The sequence below is a fragment of the Grus americana genome, chromosome 1 (genome assembly GCF_028858705.1).
Source record: "Grus americana isolate bGruAme1 chromosome 1, bGruAme1.mat, whole genome shotgun sequence".
Classification (NCBI taxonomy): domain Eukaryota; kingdom Metazoa; phylum Chordata; class Aves; order Gruiformes; family Gruidae; genus Grus; species Grus americana.
The window spans coordinates 219,435,736-219,454,371 of NC_072852.1; the positions used below are offsets into that span (position 1 = coordinate 219,435,736).

Consider the following 18,636-nt stretch of genomic DNA (forward strand, 5'->3'; position numbering starts at 1 on the left):
CGAGACCCAAGGGACCATCGGCAGCAAGAATGCCCCCCTCACCCTGGATGCTGCCCCGCAGGACAGTACTGATGGTGGAGGTGATGACATAAACACACATTGCTGCTCCTGTGGAAGGGTGTCCAAGAAGTTTTCATCTATCTCCATGCTCACATAGTCTAATAATTGCAATATTGTGTAATAATGCATAAAGTAGCTTTGCACTGATATTACCTTGGCAGTTTGTCTGGCAAAAGGCCACTTTTTCTGCAGACATGGCAGTGAAAGACTGCTGCCAGTCTGGCCCTGGTAGAAGACCCATGAGACTATGAAATATTGGGCTGAATGCACAGCAGTCACCAATACCAAAACAACTTGAAACTAGTAGGAAAAGAGTTTGACACAGAGAAAAATACTTCTTTTTCAGAGAAGTTTTCTGGAACTTGTTTCACAATCAGTTATGAAGGAGGACAGCATCAGGGAGTTTAAAATGTGATTATACAAGTTAAGTGATGGGCCCATAAACATGTGTCCTAGTGAGCAGTCAGGGACGTGACCTCTATTGTCACTAGTAAAACAATAGTGGAAGTTGGGACGCTATGAGGGGAACGGACTGCAAAAATTGGCCAAAGTCACGTACCCTCCCTATTCCGACCCCAGCAACCTTCCCTGGGGACATCTGCGATTCGATGGCTCCTCTGCAAGGAGGAAGCAGAACCGTTGCAACGGGATATCGCAGACAACCCTCTCAGAGAGGATGCAAAGAAAGGAGCGATGGCCTTGGTCTGCCACCCACGTGTGCCCGCTGGGGCAGCGCTCCATTTGGCCACGGCTCAAATGTCGACGGAACACGAGGTTTTGGGGGTGAAACCTGCCTCTGAGCGGAGGAAGTGCAGCAGAGCTGAGAGCAGTGTAAGAGTGGAGGTGCACACAGCGACAAAATGAGGAGTTACATACTTCGCTGGTGGTCAGGGATGATCTGGTGGGACTAAAATCTCACTTGTCCAATTTAATCTCACTTCGGCATTACGACGTATTCCTGCGCGGCGAGGAAGTTTGCTCCGGGGTTGGTTTGTGTGATGCACTGAGCAAGCACTGGGCCAAAATACAGGAACAAACCCCCTGTCACTAGTGCCCATCCAGATAACATCATCAAGAGATGAGTCAAAATGCAGAATTTAGCAGTTAGATGAACTTAGTGGTTTTCTCCAGCTTTTCTCCTGAGCTGCCTTCCCCCTGCGTTTCCCCAGCGCTCCCGTGTACACGTGGGTTTATTTTCCCAGCCCGTGTGTCCAGAGGCCAGTTTCGACCTTGTTTCATGGGTCCCAAGGAGATTCTGCCCTGACCATGGGTCTGAGACAACGTCTGTAGCCTCCATGGGAAGTCCCTGAGGTTTTGAGTCATTTCATTGTCAGGTGGGAACTTTAATATTTAAGAAAGATCACTCTGTGGCTCTGTCTTCATTCTCATATCTCCCACTATCCTTTTTTTTTTTTTTTTTTTTACTCCTTCCTTGCTTTCTATTCTCAGTTTTCTCTTCTTTCTTGGCTCACATGTAACTTCCTTCTATATGTATAGCCTCTTCATCCAGAGATATTAAAGTACTTCATCAAAAAGCGGCAGTTTCTCCTCCTAACCTTCCAGCAAGCAGAACATGTGAGTGTGTTACCTAGTAAAATAAATAATTGGATTTTTTTTTGTCGCAGAGCAGCAGCAGAACAAATCAGGTTTTGCAGTCTACCTGTATCTGCTGCCTTTCCACATCACCTCTTCACCCCGAGGTACCTGAGTGCCCAGCATCCCTTTGAACAGCAAAGATAACTCCTTTCATCATCTGAGCTATCCACCTAGACAGACCTGCATTGCTTTTGCTCCACGAGCAATGCTAGAAACATCCACTGACCTGAGCAGTTCAGTGTGCAGGGGCCCAGAAAACTCCTTATTCCCTGTTACAAGACCAGAGTGATCCAGGAGTTGTGCCATGTCATCTCCAATTTCAGTTTTAACAACCACCTTCAAAATCCCACATTTTTTAGGCAACAAAAATTTTGATGGATGGAACAATCAAGTATTTGAAATGAAAAGTCTGAGGCAACAATCTTTGTCCAGTGTAAAAGATACCACTTTTTTATCCCTTTCCTTTTACGTGCATCAAAACCTCCCCTGCATTTTAACCAATTTTTTCAGGGAAAGGAAGAAAACTTTAGATGTTCTCTCAGGGACCCTGGAGTTATCTCTGCTCTTCTTGTAGCCAGACGCTGATTCACTCCTGAAGGACTCCAGGACTGAGGTCCATCTCCAGCGTGAGATGGTCAAACACGGGTTCCTCTGCACAGGCATCTCCTTGTGCCGGTGGTGGGTGTCCCTCTGCAAGGGTCCCCATCCGCATGGGGCATCCCAGCCCCCAGCAGTCAGTCGGTGGCGATCCAGGGCTCAGCTTGCTCGCCCCCCAGCTCGGTGCTGAGTCCCATTCGGGATGTCCTCAGCATCCGCCCGGCCGGGCAGCTGTGGCACTGGTCCTGCACACCGAGCCAGCACCACGGCATGGCCACCGCTGGTTACAGGCCACAGGCTTTGTAATAAGTTTGCAAGGTCTTGGGACAGAGGAGTGCCGGGTTTGCTCTCTCTGAACTTGTCCTGGCCTGCCTGGAGCTCTGTTTTTTACCAGATTTAACAGTAATGGCAATTGTTATTCTGACTATAGCTATGGCTTTTTTGCTTACAGTTGTATGGTGCAACCAGAGTTTCAGTTTTATGCAGATAGTCGTAAAAAGTAGCTACTCTGTGCTGAATGAGATATTTATGACTTCCACAGAATTGTGTCATGCTGAGAAATCCGGGTCAGGCAGCATGGCAGGGGCCTTGAGAAGTGAGGACAGAGGATGCAGCACGGAGGAGTGCAGGCATGAGGTGATAAGAGATGGAGCACAGGCTGGTACCGGAGACCTCGTGGCTGTAAACATCTCAGGAGTGGTCAGTTAAAGGAATGCAAGCTCAGAGCCGGGCAAAAATTATTTTTGTGGTGACAAAAAGAACAAAGAACAAGTATCTATCATGCATAAAATGCATCATATTTAGGAAATCTGCATGTATGATGGACTTGCAGACCAATGAAGAGAAAGCAAGGTGTAAAAGCACATTATCAAACATAAAAAAGACACAAAGTGGAGCCTAGAGTGAGAAAGAAGCCATGAACATCAATATCCTACTCCCCACAAAGGACTCCAGATTTGGATGACTTGATGTAACATCCACCACCAAACTGAAGTCACCAACATTAGGACCCAGAGGAGCAGTGAAAGGGTGAGGTAGGACCCAGGAAGAGGTAGTAATTGGGAAGTGTGTGTATAACAATCTTTATTATCATTATTATTGTTCTTCTTGTTGTTACTACTCCTCCTACTTATTTTTCTGTAGAGAAATATTAATTCCTTTTTTTTTTTTTCTTTAACAACTGGATCTGGACTAACAACGATTCTTCTATTAGCCTGTTTTCAATTACACTAACAATTAATTCTTGGCCTTATACACAAAGTGCATTTGCCCGTAAATGAGATGCTGATCATAACAACACGCTTTGTAGCAGTGGCAGTGGGAAGCCACGTGGGACACCACCAGGCATCTCCGATGAGATCTGTGATCCCCAGTGGCACTAAGCGACAACACGTAGGCAAGTGCATTGAGCTCCTGGTTAATGCAGACCCTGGGGTGCCCAGAGGCACTCAGCACACCCTAAATAAGTTACCCAGCAGCTGCTCACCCAAATTTGACCCCAGGGAAGAAGCATCCAAAGCAACTCCATCCCAGACCCTGGAGAGAGGTTGCACAAGGCAAATCAGCTGGATTGAGCAAATGTGGATGCACCCAGCCGCCCGCCCATCCCATTAGGTACGAGGGTACGGGCAGGGCTACGGTGAGAGGGGAGAGTTTCCCTGTTTTCGGCACTGTCGTGTGCACAAGTACCCTCTGCAAGGACACGTTCCCATGGGACACATTAAAAGGCTTCCTGGAGAGATGGAGGGATCTGCAAAGCCACGGACATGGTACCTGTGTGGGAAGAATTTACCTGTGTTGCAGAAAATTTAATAAAGGATTGAATCAATAGGGACATGGATAAGTACGCCATATGGGCAAAGCGTCAGTACGGCTCTTCTAACACGCAGACAAGACTCCCTAGCATCTTGCGAGTCCTCCAAGGGCTGGAAGGGATTCTGGCTGGGGCAGGTCCAGGTGATGGAGTCTACCTGGATTCCCAATGGCTCTGAGCAAGGTCCCCACTGACGGTCATCAAATAAGCAGCCATGAAATGAGAGTAAGGTCCCACACACGAGTGTATAATTGAATCATAAAAAAAAGGTTCATGGCTATCCTTTACAGCGAAGCTCTACAGGAACCAGTACTGAGATTTCTGCTTTTCAACAATTTTCTTCTGGGAAAGGGAGAGGAAAACAGCAAGGCAACCAACTTTCTGATGATATTAAATTACTCCAGGAACAGGAGGACCAGCTGCGAAAATCTGCAGAAGACCCTGGTAAGACTGAGTCACTGAACAATAAAACAACAGATAAAAAAAAAAGAAGTTGAGATAAACATAGTGATGCACTTGGGAAAAAACAGAACACTTCAGATGATAGAAAATGACAGGCTGGTGGCTAACAATTATCTCTCAGGAACAAGCTGTCACAGTTATGATAGTGTTACGACAACACAGTTCAGTGATCAGCAGTTCCAAAAACAAAGTAGATATCAGAAATTCCTAGGCAAGGACCAGAAAACAAGTCCAGGACAGCGTTGTGCATCTGAAATACTGCTACAGTCCTAGTGCCTCGGGGAGCGAAACACTTATCATGGGACATGAGCGAGCAGACGTGGCTTCGGTTGGAGAGAGGCAATGGAGGGGAGATGTGACAGAGGGGGGGAAAGTGGGGAAAGATCTGCTCATTGTCACTTCCAATATGAGAGCCAGAAGCACGAGAAATTAAAACAGCACGCGTCTGGTTCAGAAGGGACGTACAGAGGTCGTTATCCATGCAGCGTGTCATTAGGCTGTGGACATCGCTGAAGCAGGGTCTCCTAGAGCCTGAAGTCTTCATGCATTAAATTTAGGAAGATGAGGTCCTCAGGCTAGTGGGTTCATCACCAAAACACCAGTGATGTGATTGAAGGAAAGAGTAAAATAACCCCAGAACCTGTGCTGTTCCAGTAGGAAGATTGCCCTGTTGCCGATGGTGCGGGCTTTCCGAGGGGTCTTGTGAGCAAACCCCAGCTTTTAGCTTCAATTATTGTTCTCAGGTTTTTGCAACAAGGTGCACTGTTTCCCCTCATCAGCTAGCATTTATTTTTTGTGTTGGGAATTATAGTTCTTCCTTGTGAGACAATAGTACTCGTTCCTGCATGTCATTTTTTTGCAATGAGCGTTAGCCCTTTTGTATTTATTCTTGGTGCGTGGCAGAATCCTGGATCCGTCCCTCCTTGGCTTTTTTTGTCTCACGCAATGGTGCAAATCAAAACTGTTTGGTGTAAGGTGAGTAGAGGAAAAAGAGATTGTTATGAATGACCAAGGCCGATAAGTGACCTCCCTTGCAAAAAATCCCGGTAGATCGTTTCCCAGGAAGAGGGTGTTGCGTGTGAAAGAGGCTGGACAAGCTCCTTGTCGCCAAAACAACTGCCTCTAAGGTAACGAATGCTGGCAGAAGTTAAACCTCGTTGAACATATTAGGAAGGTACTTACAAGTGCCGGCGCCTGTGTCAGAGGGCTTTCCTATTAAAGCCGACCCCGGGAAGCTGCTGTGTTGAGTGTTTCTAAGGTGTTACAGAAGGTTTAGAGGCTACCTGGACTGGTAAGGTTGGTTTCTGGTTTGGATTTTATGGGTTATACAAGTTAGCTGCTTCCTCGTTCTCAGGTTAATGCGTCTGCTTCCTTAGTTCTGTATTTGCTGTCTTCTGTGTTGGTTCATGCTATTTTAATGCTGTAAATGGCTTGTCTTGCTCCTGTGTTTTGCTAAATGCTTCTTAAAAGGTGACTGGTTTAGACTCTCGTGCTGTATTGACAAGGCATGTGAGGAGTACTGTGGTGTGTTTGGTTGGTTTGGGGGGGGATCTTGAGGTTTCTTTGTTTGGGTTGTGGTGTTTTTTTGTTTGGTTTGTTTTTTAATAAGCTACTGTAAAAGCCCCATCAGCCTCTAGGGGGGCAGAGGGGGCTTAAGGCATAGGTATGTGAAGTGTCTTTAACTGCTCAAGTCAAGTCTTCTTTGGAGACCTCAGATGTGGTGTCCAAAAGCCTGGATGCAGGTAAAGCAAAGAAAATGCCTTCCTCTTGTAACATACTCCTGAAAACAAGGTGGGCCTCCTGCAGCTTGAGGTCCATGCAAGATGTCAGTGTGTTAATGCACTTACCTACCCGCTCCGAACTGCTACCTAAGAGATCCCTTAGCTAGAAACATCTGGTTGCAGAAGTTTTGGTATCTGAAAGCTCCGCACTGAAACAATGGGGTGACTTAATGCGAAAGGACCCAAATTTGAGTGGGTCTCACACAGCATCCCCTTTCTGATAAGGGATGTTTGAGGTTAACTGTTGAACAGCCCAAGCGCTAAAAGGGCCATTTGTCTGGAAATAACACATAGCTGACCTTGCAGCTTTGCTTGGGGGCTGCACTTGTGTGTGAGTTGCTGATGGTCTGCTGGTGTGTCCTCAGGACCCCACACACCTCGTTTACTGTTGCTTGTGGCAAAACCCTTCCCATGCTGTCCCCTTTCTGTGCAGCTCCATCACCTCCCAGAACCGACCAGGCTGCAGGGATGGGAGTGGGGCAGGTGCTGCTCGTGCTGTCGGCCGCCTGCGCGGTGATGCCTGCGAAGGACCCGTTGCTGAACATCTGCATGGATGCCAAACACCACAAAACCAAGCCTGGCCCGGAGGGGATGCTGCATGACCAGGTATGGCTTTGCTGATGTGTTAGGGGGGATTGTTGGGGTCCCCTGTACCTCCCTCCCCAGATGATACAGGCTGGCTTGTGCTTTGGGCTTGGCAACCACTTGCCTGAGGAAGAAAGCCCGTGCTGGGTACGCAGCCTGCTTGTTTTGCCCTTTTCTTCCAGCACACGGTTAGGGCAGATGCAGCAGTGTGAGGATTTTTGTCTGCTCAGTGCCACCCCTCTTGGACCAGGAGGCCTCCCCCTCCCAAAGCTTAGGTACCCCAGATCAGAACAAGGTAAAGGATGGCAAGGAAAGCCTCTTATCTGCTCCTTGTCTGTGTGAGAGACTTCTTGCTAATTGAAGAGCTCTGCCCCCAGGTCCTTGGTGGAGATGGGGCTAAGAGCAAGCCGGGGTGCAGGAGAAAGAGCTTATTTCTATCCTCAGGCTGGAACTAATTCCTGGTGAGGATTTTCCTCCTGCTCTTCCTGTTCCACCTTGCTGCAGCCCTGAACCCTTCAGTCCAAAGTGCCCAAAGGTTTGCTGGAGGACAGAAAATCCTCTTGCTGCTGAAGGTTTTTGCTGTAGGCTGCGCAGGGAGCTGGCACCTGCAGCATCCTCCAACTCCCTTGAGCTGCTGCCTGCCCTCCCTGACCAGCCTGTCTCTTGCTCTGTTGTAGTGTGCTCCCTGGAAGGACAACGCCTGCTGCACGGCCAACACCAGTTCAGAAGCCCACAAGGACCAATCCAACCTGTACAACTTCAACTGGAACCATTGTGGGCTGATGCCCCCCAAGTGCAAGCGCCACTTCATCCAGGACACATGCTTGTATGAGTGCTCACCCAACTTGGGGCCCTGGATTGACCAGGTAGGATCAGATCTGCTGTGATTAAGACCACATGATACATTACATGCTGGTCCCCCATACGGTATACCCCTGCTATATGTACGGGAGTGTGCTTTCCAGGGACACTGCAAGCTTTCCACCTGCATGGAAAGAGTCAAAGAACTTTGACTACCTAAGCAGAGGCTAGCAGACAGGCTGGTGGAAGAACTGCTTGTTGTCAAGGCATGTCTCTGCTGGGGCTGAAATTCTTCTGAGATCAGCTCTGGAGCCCAATGGAAGGGGCCAGGGGGAATCTGGGTTGTGGCAGACCCTGCCCCTTAACTTTCGAGGGCCACCACCAGTGTGCATGGTCCTGTTCCCTTGCAGGCTGACAGCAGCTGGCGTCGGGAGAGGATTCTTCACGTGCCACTCTGCAAAGAGGACTGCGAGGAGTGGTGGGAGGATTGCAAGGACTATGTCACGTGCAAAGAGAACTGGCACAAGGGCTGGAACTGGGCAACAGGTTGGTGGGCTGTGTGGAGCAAGCCTCTCCTCGCCCCTGCAGGCAAGGTCCTGGCGGTGTCACTGCTGCCTGCCCGGTGGCGGGAGCCAAGACCCCTAACTGCTCCTGTCTGTCTGGGGTTGCCAACCAAAAAGTGGCCAAGCCACCATGCATCAGCTCAGATGCAGCGATGGGCTACGGGAAGGTGGCCTTCTCCTCCCGGGTGAAAGCACACTTCACTCGTGTCTTAGCTCATCTTGTTTTCTTTTGTGGTGCTGTCTGTCTTCAGGAACGAACCGCTGTCCTTGGGGCTCCATGTGCAGACCCTTCAGCCATGTCTTCCCCCGACCAAAAGACCTGTGTGAGAAAATCTGGTCCAACTCCTACAAATACACCACAGAGCACCGGGGCAGCGGACGCTGCATCCAGATGTGGTTTGACCCTGCCCAGGGAAACCCCAATGTGGTTGTGGCGAAGTACTACGCTTGGAAAAAGAGATCTTCCCCTGCTTGGATGGAGAACGTGACTCCTGAGACCGACAAAGCTGCATGCATTCTGCCATGGCCTGTCCTGGTCCTGCTGCCTCTGGCCCTTGTGGTGCTCCCTGAGGGAGCCGGAGGCTGTGGGTCCCATGGATGGGGGTCCCTGTGACTGCTCCCCAAAGGGACATGCCTTGGACTGCTCCAGAGAGGAGCTGGCATAGGTAACTTAGGTCTGTCCTAGCTGGTCATGCACCCCAGTAAGCACTCTGCATGAGTTTGGTTGTTGGACCTTTATACCTGCCTCCGCTTTCAGCTGCTGACAAAGGCAGTTGTCTCCTTGCCGTCCTAGGAAGGGCACTACCACGTATCTTTGCTCTGATGTAGGAGCTCCTTCACATCTGTTCCCTCCCCGTGGCTGTGTGCGGGGTTGGCAGTGCGTGTTCAGGGTCCTCTGCCGAGCTCTGGTGTCTGCCCCGACCCCCTCAGCGTGGGGACGGTAATAAAATACTCCTCTGAACCAGCCTTGCTGTACTGACGTTAAGCTCTGTTGAGGAGGCAGAAGTGCTCGGGGGCGGAAGAAGGCTGCTGGTCCGGACTGGGTGGTGGTGGGTCTGGGTCCTGTAAAAGTAGGAGTCTGCCTGGGGGGTGGGAAAGATGCAGCCTCCTGGGTAGATGTAGATGTCCTGGGTGCTGACAGCTCCTTGGCCGCTGTGCTCTGCCCGTGCTGCTGGACGAGGTGCAGAGCTGCCTGCACGTCCGCACTGGGACTCCTGCAGCAGACCACCGCCAGCCATGAGAAGCACCTGTAACGTCTCCTCCTTAGTCACAGCCACCTTCTGTGCTGCTTCTGCTTCCCTCTGAGCCTGGCCTCCCCAGGCTGGGGGCAGGAGCAGCCTGACCTTCTGGGCATGGATCGATGGAGCTAAATGCGAATTGCTGCTGCAGCCTGGTGCAAGTGGCACCTGGTTTTCCAGCCCAGCAAGTGCCTCTGAGGAGCATCTTAGCACAACCGTCCTTGTCCTGCAGCTGACCAGAGACTGTACGTGGAGAGCTACCTCTCCTTTGCTACAGCCGTGCAGTCCAGGCTGACTGGTACAGCTTTCCTCCTCCTGCCTGTGACCTGGGTTTGGCTGTATACCTGTCGTTCTTCAAAACTTTCTCTTCCCCTGGGGGCAATGGTTCACAGCCTCCCGCATGGGACTTGCAGATGTCATAAGTAGCTGTGCAAAGGCTCACTGTTGTGCTTTTTTTTTTTTCCTCTTTCTTGGAAGTGAAAACAAGCCTCTAGCAAAACTTCGGCAACTTATGAAAAGGAATGGCAAAGGGGAGAGCAATGGGGAAACGTGCAGGGCTGCTCAGGTCAGGCAAAGCCCACAGCTGTCCGGTCTGAAGAGCTTTATAGTATTTCAAATACTTTAAGGAGTCTGTAGATCAAAGCAGCTATTCACAGATGGGGTTTTTTGGTTTATTGGATTTTTAAAATGCTCCTAATGATACAGCCTCTATTGTAGCTGGTTACTTATTCTTTGCCTTTACATGAAACACAGAAGTACCTTTTTGTTTCCCTTTCTAACTTCAAAGTGTTGTCTGCAAAAGCTGAAGCTATCCTAGGACTGACCCCAGCTTAAAGTGGCTTCTAGCCCAAGTGTGGGGTATGGGTCTGTCCTGCCTGACCCAGCTGGGGAGGGGGAAGAGGAAGCACCTGGAGCAGATTCCTGCAACAGTGATCTCCATAAAGAACGAAAATAGAATAACTCTACAGACAAGGCTACTTGAGTTTAAGGAAAATCCCATTCTGGCAGCTCTCACTGTCCACAGGCTTGTTGTCTAGGCAGGTTCTGATCAGCTCTGCCACTGTATCTGAATGATGCTCAGGTACTTGTCTCCAAGAAGCATACTGGGATCCCTCCAGGGCTGGTGTGGAGCCTCCTGCCCCACAGCAATGGGATAGGCCTGTCCCTGGAGGGAGATCTGACCTCACCGTTTCCAAGTCTCAGTGATATCCTTTGAAAGTTGCTTTGGGATTAGCTGCAAGTGATACTTCAGTCAGCATCTCTTCTTTATGCAAAACTTGTAGATGCTTGTTCCCTGGACATTTCACCCTCCTGTTGTATTGTGTCTGGCTGAGATGGAGTTAATTTTCCCCACGGCAGCCCCATGGTGCTGTGCTGTGTATCCAGCAAGGTGTTGGTAACACACCGGTGTTTGGGCTACTGCTGGGCAGCGCTGGCGCAGCATCCAGGCTGCCTCTCCAGCATCCCCCCTCAGCAGCGGGCTGGGGGTGGGCAAGATCTCGGGAGGGGACACAGCCAGGACAGCTGACCCCAACTGACCCAAGGGATATTCCATACCTGCTGCTCAGATTATTTTTTTTTTTTTGTCTACTCAGCAATAAAAGCTGAGAGAAAGGAGGATGAAGCGGGGGGGCATTCGTTATTTACAATGTTTGTCTTGCAGAGCAATCACTACACGTACTGAAGCCCTGCTTCCCGGGAAGCAGCCAGACATCACCTGCTGATGGGAAGTAGAGAATCAATCTCTTGTTTTTTCCTTTGCTTCTGCACGTGGCCTTTGCTTTTGCTTTATTAAACTGCCTTTATCTGGACCCATGAGTTTTTCCACCTTCTTTTTTCTCCCCTCTGTCCTGCTGAGGAGGGGACTGATAGAGCAGCTTGGTGGGCACCCGGTGTCCAGCCAAGGTCAACCTGCCACAACTGTTCCCATGCTTGGCAAGGGTAAGATGATTCTGCCTGTTTCTGTGAGGCAGAGTTCATTTGAAACACCCTGCAGTGATGTACTGCAGAGCATCCATGTTACAGGATGACGTTATGGAACAGCAGTGGCTTGCAAACCCTCGGTGTTAATTCTGATTGGCATTGCTGGGATGGGAGATGGTTGCAGCTTGCTCTCTATTTCGTTTTCTTCTGCTTATCTTCTGTCATTTGTGGGGAACTGCACAACCCTGTTTGTCACTAGGACTGACTTAAGCCTCTGTGAGTCCCTGTATCAATTCTCTGTGCTGTCATCGTCAGTTTGGGTTTGTCTCTAAAACCCAACAGTAATGAGTGTTCTATGCCAGGCAGGTTAGTCTTGATGCTTGGTTGGGTCAATCTTTTTAAATTCATCCCTCCTTCGTAGCGTCCTCTGTGCTTCCAGCCATGACCTTTGATCACTATGTGGACATCTACAACCCACTGAGATACTCCTCCATGCTCACCAATGCCAGGATGGACAGGATCAGGCTGGTGTCCTGGGCTGGTACAGGTGTCTCATCGAGCATTCCTCCACTTCTACAGATAAGGATACCATTGCCATCTGCACCAGGGCCTGATCAAGCTGGTGTGTCTAGACATTGCATTTAATAACTGGTATGGCTTTGCTGTAGCTGTTCTCTTTCTGTCCCTTGACCTCATCTTCATACCGTATATTGGTAGGGCCATTCTGAGCATCACATCCCAGAGGGAGCATCTCAAAGCTTTAAATAACTGCCTGTCCCGTACCCTGGCAGATCCCAGTTGTCTTGTCCATGGTTCACTGGTGTGGCAGGCATGCTTCCCCCTCATTCACATCATCACGGACAATGTCTCCCTGCTGGTTCCCCGTTCCCCGCCCTGTGCTGAACCCCATCATCTACAGCATAAAAACTAAACAGATCCACAGATCCGCCTCTCGGAGGCAGCCCTGCCCGAGGCAGACGGCAACATCTGACTGAGAGCGGAGTTGAGGGCATGGGGTGACTGCAGGCTAGAGGCAGCTCGTCTGTGTCATCGCTTTAGCATTTCCTTGCATTGGGGGTATTTTGGATGGGGACTTCTCCAGTTATCATGTGGTATCCATTGGGCTATAGCGATTTGTTGTGTCTGCTGGGCAGAGTCAGCAACTCAGCGTTATTACTTGAGCTGGGATCGTTCGTTGTGTGCTATAGAAAGGTTTTGCTTCATGAATCTCTTCTAGAAAAAGGCATCCGTGAAGAGAAGAGGCTGATTAGATCATCCGTCCATCTCCTATCGCAGTCTAAGTTCATCTGCTCAGCCCTGAGTTGAGCTGAAATGTCAAATGTTTCACTGGTGCTATTCTGTATTTGATTGTTTCTTGTGATAGACTTTGACTCTACAATCACTCATGCATTAATCCCAGCATGCTAAATATCACTGTTCACTCGCTATTTCAATGAAACTGTTTTCAAAGAAAATCTCTTGAAGTCCAGAAATGGAGAGAACCGAAGAGAATTTTACAAATAGCAAACCACCCAGCTTGCAAAGGTTTAGCTCCTTAATTACTGGAACAGTCACCACCTCCATCTGCAGGTCTGGATATGCTCCTTTCCTCTACACAGCAAACACTGGCTGCTGAGCCTGCGATGGGGAAGCGCTGACCTTACATTGCTCATGATATCTTGAAGCATCAGACTGGCCCAACATTCCCCCGCTGTCTTTGCCCACCCTCTTCTGCTGTTTGCTGTCCCACTGGGGTGAGCTACCCAAATGTCTCTGCCAGAGCAGCTGTGAGTATCGGCCAGGACTGCCTGTTAGGAGCTGTGTTGCAGGAGGGCTGAGGCTCTGCTTCACCAAAGAGCTCCCGTAACCTGTGCTGCAGATCACCAGCTAATTGATTTCACCTTTGAAGCACTGTTCTGGGGGCACATCACCTCACTTCACGTTCTGAGTCATCCTTTAGCTGGAGCTGGCATTTACTCCTCTCCCCCGACCAATGCACTTGCATTTGTCCGACAGCTCTCGGGGCACGCAGGGGCCGAGGGGTTCTGCCGTCCCTGCACCGATCTCATCAGGGTTCGCTGTGGCTGACAGCATCTTTCAGCTGAAATGGTACGTGGAAGAGTCTGGCTGTTTCTTTAGGTTCACAGCCACCAGCTTTCCCCTGGCTCTGTCCCAGGCTGTGTGCTCGGTGGGTGCCCTTCAGGTGGGGGACACACCTTGCAAGGTGCCCCTCCATGCAATGACTAACATCCATTTTCTTTCTGTATCCTCAAGGACCAAGATGAATTAGGGGAAGATCCGGGTGATGTGTCCTTTGCCGCCACGCATGAATTTGGATCACCCTGGATACTGGGGACATGCTGGGCTGACAGTTCCAAAACCCTCTGAAAACATCCTGGGCAATGTTACCGTGTGGGTTGGGGCTCACTGGGGTCAGGAATCCCTCACCAGCAGCTCCCTGCCAGCCCCTCCGGCACGAACCCTCCCTCCTCATGTAGGTTGGGAAGGGAGATCTGGGGCCCGTGGCCCAACACCCCACTCAAACCACAGTCCCTTGGAGTGAGATATTTAACACATTTTTAACGTCGTCTCTGATTTTTTCCAGCACTGACACCCATTTCAATAAAACCGGGGCCATCCAAGGGTGAGTTGCACAGATCGCAGGTGCACGGGGAGGTGGCAGGAGCACGCTGGCTGAACCGCAGGGTGGTAGCAGCGAGTCCCTCTGCTCAGCACGAAGCCACTGACGAAGGTGAAGCAAGCTCCTAGCCAGGCTCGTGCCAAGCCAGACCATCACTTGGAGACCTGGCTCTGCCATCTCGTAAGCGCGTGCAGGAGCCCTCCCTGCGTCCCATGCAGCCCCCTGAGCTGTTGCCTGGTCCACGTCCCCTCTCTGTGGACGCAGCAGTCTGCGGGCGGTTGGCAGCAGAGTCTCAGGAGGGACCGGGCAGGCTGCTGCAGGCTTGGCTGCTGTTCACGACCTGCCTGGACCATTCCCCAGGGCTGGCGCAGGAGCGCTGGGCTGCCCACGGGGCTTTCACAGGGAGGTTGTAAGCAGCCATGTGCTGGCAGAGCGGTGATGGGGGCTGGCGGTGACTCCCTCCTCCCTTTCTGAACCCTGCTCACCTGGCAAATCTTCCGGAAGGTCTGGACCCCAAGGTGAAAGCATGAGGCTGGAAGAAGGAGCTCTTCCTACCACACCTTCATGCTGGATCCCGCTGCTCTGTCTTTTGGCACTTTCCTCGCCACAGACAGGCTGTGTGAGCAAACTCCTGGAGGAGCTTCTCCCCGCTTCGGGTGCTTGTACTAATTCCTGACATCGGTGGTGGTGTTCCCGTTGTCGGAGAGGTGGCGGCTGTACATCTGCAGGGGGTTCAGGTATCTGCCGGCTCTGCGTGACTATAGCAGAGGCTGCGTTGCAATGTGCCTCCTCGTTTTCTTGGAGGGGGACCTGATCTTGGAGACAGGTTTCCAGTCCTGACCAAAATGTCTCCGCTTACCGAGAAGTCACTTTCTGTTCAGACAGGGACCCTGGAAGTGTGCTCCTGAAACAGCTAAAAATTAGTTCTGCAATTCAAGGCTTGATCTGCCAAACTTCATGCTCCAGTCACGAGCCTTTGCTGCTGCCGCTGCATCTTCAGGCCGGGAAACTCCTCTTTTCCGAACAGCTCTTCTGGACCATGACTTCTGATGCTGAGTAAGGTAAATTGCCTGTGCTTTCCAGTGCCTTGGTCCAGGGCATGAGGAGCCCAGACTCGCCTCAGCCTGAGAGCACAGCAGCATCACCATCTGCTCTTGCTGTGTCACAGGGTGCTTCCAAGCTGGCTGCAGATTTGTTTCTTCTTGTTTTTATGGAGTTTTGGATGCATGTATGTGACTGATTGCTGCAGCCTGGGAGGTCCCAGCTGTGGTTACATACAAGCCAAGATCTCCTGGAAGGAGGGCTCTGTGTTGGATGTGGTTCCTTAGTCTCAGGAGCCAACGGCAAGGGATGAAAAGCAGAGGAGGGGACACCAGCCAGGGGGAGATGTTTGACTCCTTTTGCTCTCCAGACAACAAAGAAGGTAACCAGTAGAGCTGACAAGATACTGCTGTAGCTGCAGCTATGATGGTCTGCTACAAGTTCATAACATCTCTTTTTGTCTTCCTAATTAGAATAGAATAGAACAGAATGTTTCAGTTGGAAGGATCTACAATGATCGTCTAGTCCAACTTGCATTTGTAGAGGAAATCCATGCTTTGGAGCACACAAAGCTTTCTGCATGTCTCATAGAGAAGCCAGATGCTTGAGCTGGGGAGTAGAGGCAGAACAAGGCTTGGAGGAGCCCAGTGCACAGCAAGACCCCACAGAGCGGTACATGAGGAGCCCCAGCACAGCAGAGGTTTCCAGTCCTGAGCATTGGCTCCCAGGTAAGCACTTGCGCGCTGAGTGGCTGACGATGCCCTTTCCACTGCAAGGGCGGCTTGCAGACCAGGAATCCCACCAGCTTTACATGTGGACATTTGTCTGTAGGGTTCCTGGTCAGAGCGATTGCTGGAGCGGCTGGGCTCTGACCAAAGGAGCCTTCTTCTCGCAGCCTACTTGCAAGGCACAGAGGGAAAATCCCTTTCCTGTGAGCCCTCTGCCAGAGGACCTTATCCAGCAGCCTGGGCAGTTGGCACAGAGGTGCCGGTTGCCTTGCCTGGCTCTGCAGGCCAAAGCAGAGAGGACAAAGGAAGGGTGAGCTGTGCTGGTAGGAAGCTCTGCAGGTGCTGCCGGTGCTCCCCAGGACTCCAAGGGCTGCTCCGTGCCGCTGGACCATACGCAAAAGGGAACTTTTCTCACGTAGTTATAGACCTACTACTGAGACCTTTGCCCAAATGCTTAGAGCAAGAAAACTGCAAGAGCTCTTTGGTGCCAATCACTGAACTAAGGTTTTTGTAAAATAGTGGTACGGCACAGGTACATTGCCAAAATCTCCCTTATTTAGTAAGTGCAGAACTACTTTTATGAGCAGCATACTTTTTCTGAAAACTGCATTACAATGCCGCAGCTCATGTGATGCAGAGGAGAACCCAAAAATGAGCTCCTTTATAGATATCTTCTGTGTATGACCTTACCTTAAGAAAACTGAACACCCATCTGCTGGGGTCCCCAGGACCTGAAGTTTGTGGTGTCTGGTCCATGTCCCTATTTGACATCTATGTTCTTTTAGCTTTGGTTTCACATCTGTCACATTGACATGTGTTTGCCTAGATTTGCTGCTTTGATTTCTTTGATATTCCTTTTTCACTGCAGGCCACCTCCAGCACATCATGCGTCTCAAGAGGTCCACCCCCACACGAGTCACATTTATCCTTTCAGGCATCCCAGGGCTGGAAACTGTCAGCATCTGGCTCTCTTCCCTTCACCATCATTTGTGTTGTGTCACTTCTGGGGAACATCACACTCCTGTTTGCTACCAGGACTGATCCAAGCCTCCATGATTTGAATGAATTCCTCTCCACGCTGGCCACCACCAGTTTGGGTTTGTCTCTGTCTGCAGTGCCAGCTGTGATGAGTGTATTCTGGTTTGATGCCAGGCAGATTAGTCTTCATATTTGTTTTGCTCAATCTTTAACTCATTCTTGGAGTCCTCGGTGCTTCTGGCCATGGCCTTTGGTCGTTATGTGGCCATCTGCTACCTGTGGAAATACTCCTCCATCCTCACCGGTGCCAGGACAGGCAGGATCGGGCTGGCTGCACTGTGCTGATGTGCCGTATTTGTAGCATTAAAAGGATTGCCCTTCTGCCAGTCCTGTGTGCCCTCCCACGCCTGCTGTCTGCATCAGGACCTGGTGAAGCTGGTGTGTGCAGACATCACATTCAGTAACTGGTATTGGGTTTGGTTTAGCTGGTCTCTTTCTGACGTTAGTCCGCATCCTCACCTTCGCGTCATATATTCTGACTGCTGGGGCCATTCTGAGCATCATGTCCCAGAGGGAGCATCTCAAGGCTTTGAACAACTGCCTGTCCTGTATCATGGCAGTCCTGATCCTGTACATCCCCATGGGTGGCTTGTCCATGGTTCACCAGTGTGGCCAGCATGCTTCCCCTCTCGCTCATGTCTTCATGGCCAACATCTACCTGCCACTCCTTCCCACGCCATCATCTACAGCATAAAGCCAACCAGATCTACGGGGGCATCCTCAGGGTCCTCTTGCCTGGGTCTCCCTGTATGAGGCAGGGACAGGTCACAGCTGTGGGACAGGACCTGGGGTGATGTTCCTGTGTGCCATGGGCCAAGTCAACATCTCAAATGCACACCTTCCCACTGCACATCCTCTGGGTGAAAATGCTTCCCATGGTAATGATACCCTGTGATTCATTAGGGGCTCTGCTGACTGACTCCGTGTGCAAGGACAGCTGACAACGTCTGCTCAAGTGAACACAAAGGGCAGACAGAGATCAGAGGGCAGTGAGAAGGAGGGGAAAACCAGCCAGACTCATTCCTTTACAGCTACTGCTCCTAAGACCATCAGAGGTGAATGGTTCAACCACCGTCCCTGTTTTGAAACCAGAACAATTCGTCAGAAGAAACTCTCTCCAGGACATTACGCAGAATCCTGGATTATTGCCTAGATGGGTATGGGATTTTTGTGGGGTGCCTGCAGGAAAATTTGAGGATTGAGCAAGAGAATTATGGGACTGTATAGGGTTTATCACAGGATGTTTAGCGGAAAGGCTGACAGCAAGAATTATCAGGAAATATTAAGGAATTAATAAAGGAATGTGTGCGTTTGTGGGTGTGTACAATCCCCCAGTGACCTTCTGGCCAAAGCAGGGAGCAAGGAGAGCGAGGGGTCTGGGGTTTGGGGTCTGAGGTCTGGATTGGAGGGACCAGAGGTCTGGGAGACAGGTATCGGAGAGACCGAGGGTTGGGAGCAGCTTCCAGAGAGACGCGCTGCAATGGGGTCCCTGAGCTGCCATCCGTAGAAACAGGTCTGAGCAATTCCTGCTGTCGGTGTGGGTCCACCCCGGTCCGCTGCACTGGGGCACCCTGGACACAGCCACCAAACAGGCTCTGAAAACCCCAGCCTGGAAAATCCCCAAGCCAGCCGCCAGGCTCCAGCCAGGCAGTGTTTTGACAGTGAGCTCACATTAAAAAAAAAAAAAATTAAATTAAATTAAAAAAGCCCCATTCGAGGCAGTAAGACCGTGTCTCAGGAGGGCATCCGGGCAGCGAGCTGGAGTGGGG

General features: G+C 50.6%; 1 protein-coding gene and 1 pseudogene across 2 annotated transcripts; both read left to right on the forward strand.

Moving 5' to 3' along the window:
• Positions 1-5,674: 5,674 nt before the first annotated feature.
• LOC129201941 (folate receptor gamma-like) lies at positions 5,675-9,223 on the forward strand. 2 transcript variants are annotated; one of them, XM_054813937.1, is made up of 5 exons: positions 5,675-5,824; positions 6,743-6,915; positions 7,572-7,760; positions 8,106-8,241; positions 8,510-9,223. In XM_054813937.1, exons 2-5 carry the CDS (start codon positions 6,778-6,780, stop codon positions 8,869-8,871), a joined length of 825 nt encoding a protein of 274 aa, XP_054669912.1. In that variant the 5' UTR covers positions 5,675-5,824; positions 6,743-6,777; the 3' UTR covers positions 8,872-9,223. The 2 variants fall into 2 exon arrangements, with proteins under 2 accessions (XP_054669912.1, XP_054669911.1); XM_054813936.1 differs by having other exon boundaries at positions 5,675-5,819.
• A 2,637-nt stretch (positions 9,224-11,860) lies between these two features.
• Positions 11,861-17,561, forward strand: LOC129206492 (olfactory receptor 51Q1-like; annotated as a pseudogene).
• Positions 17,562-18,636: the final 1,075 nt, after the last annotated feature.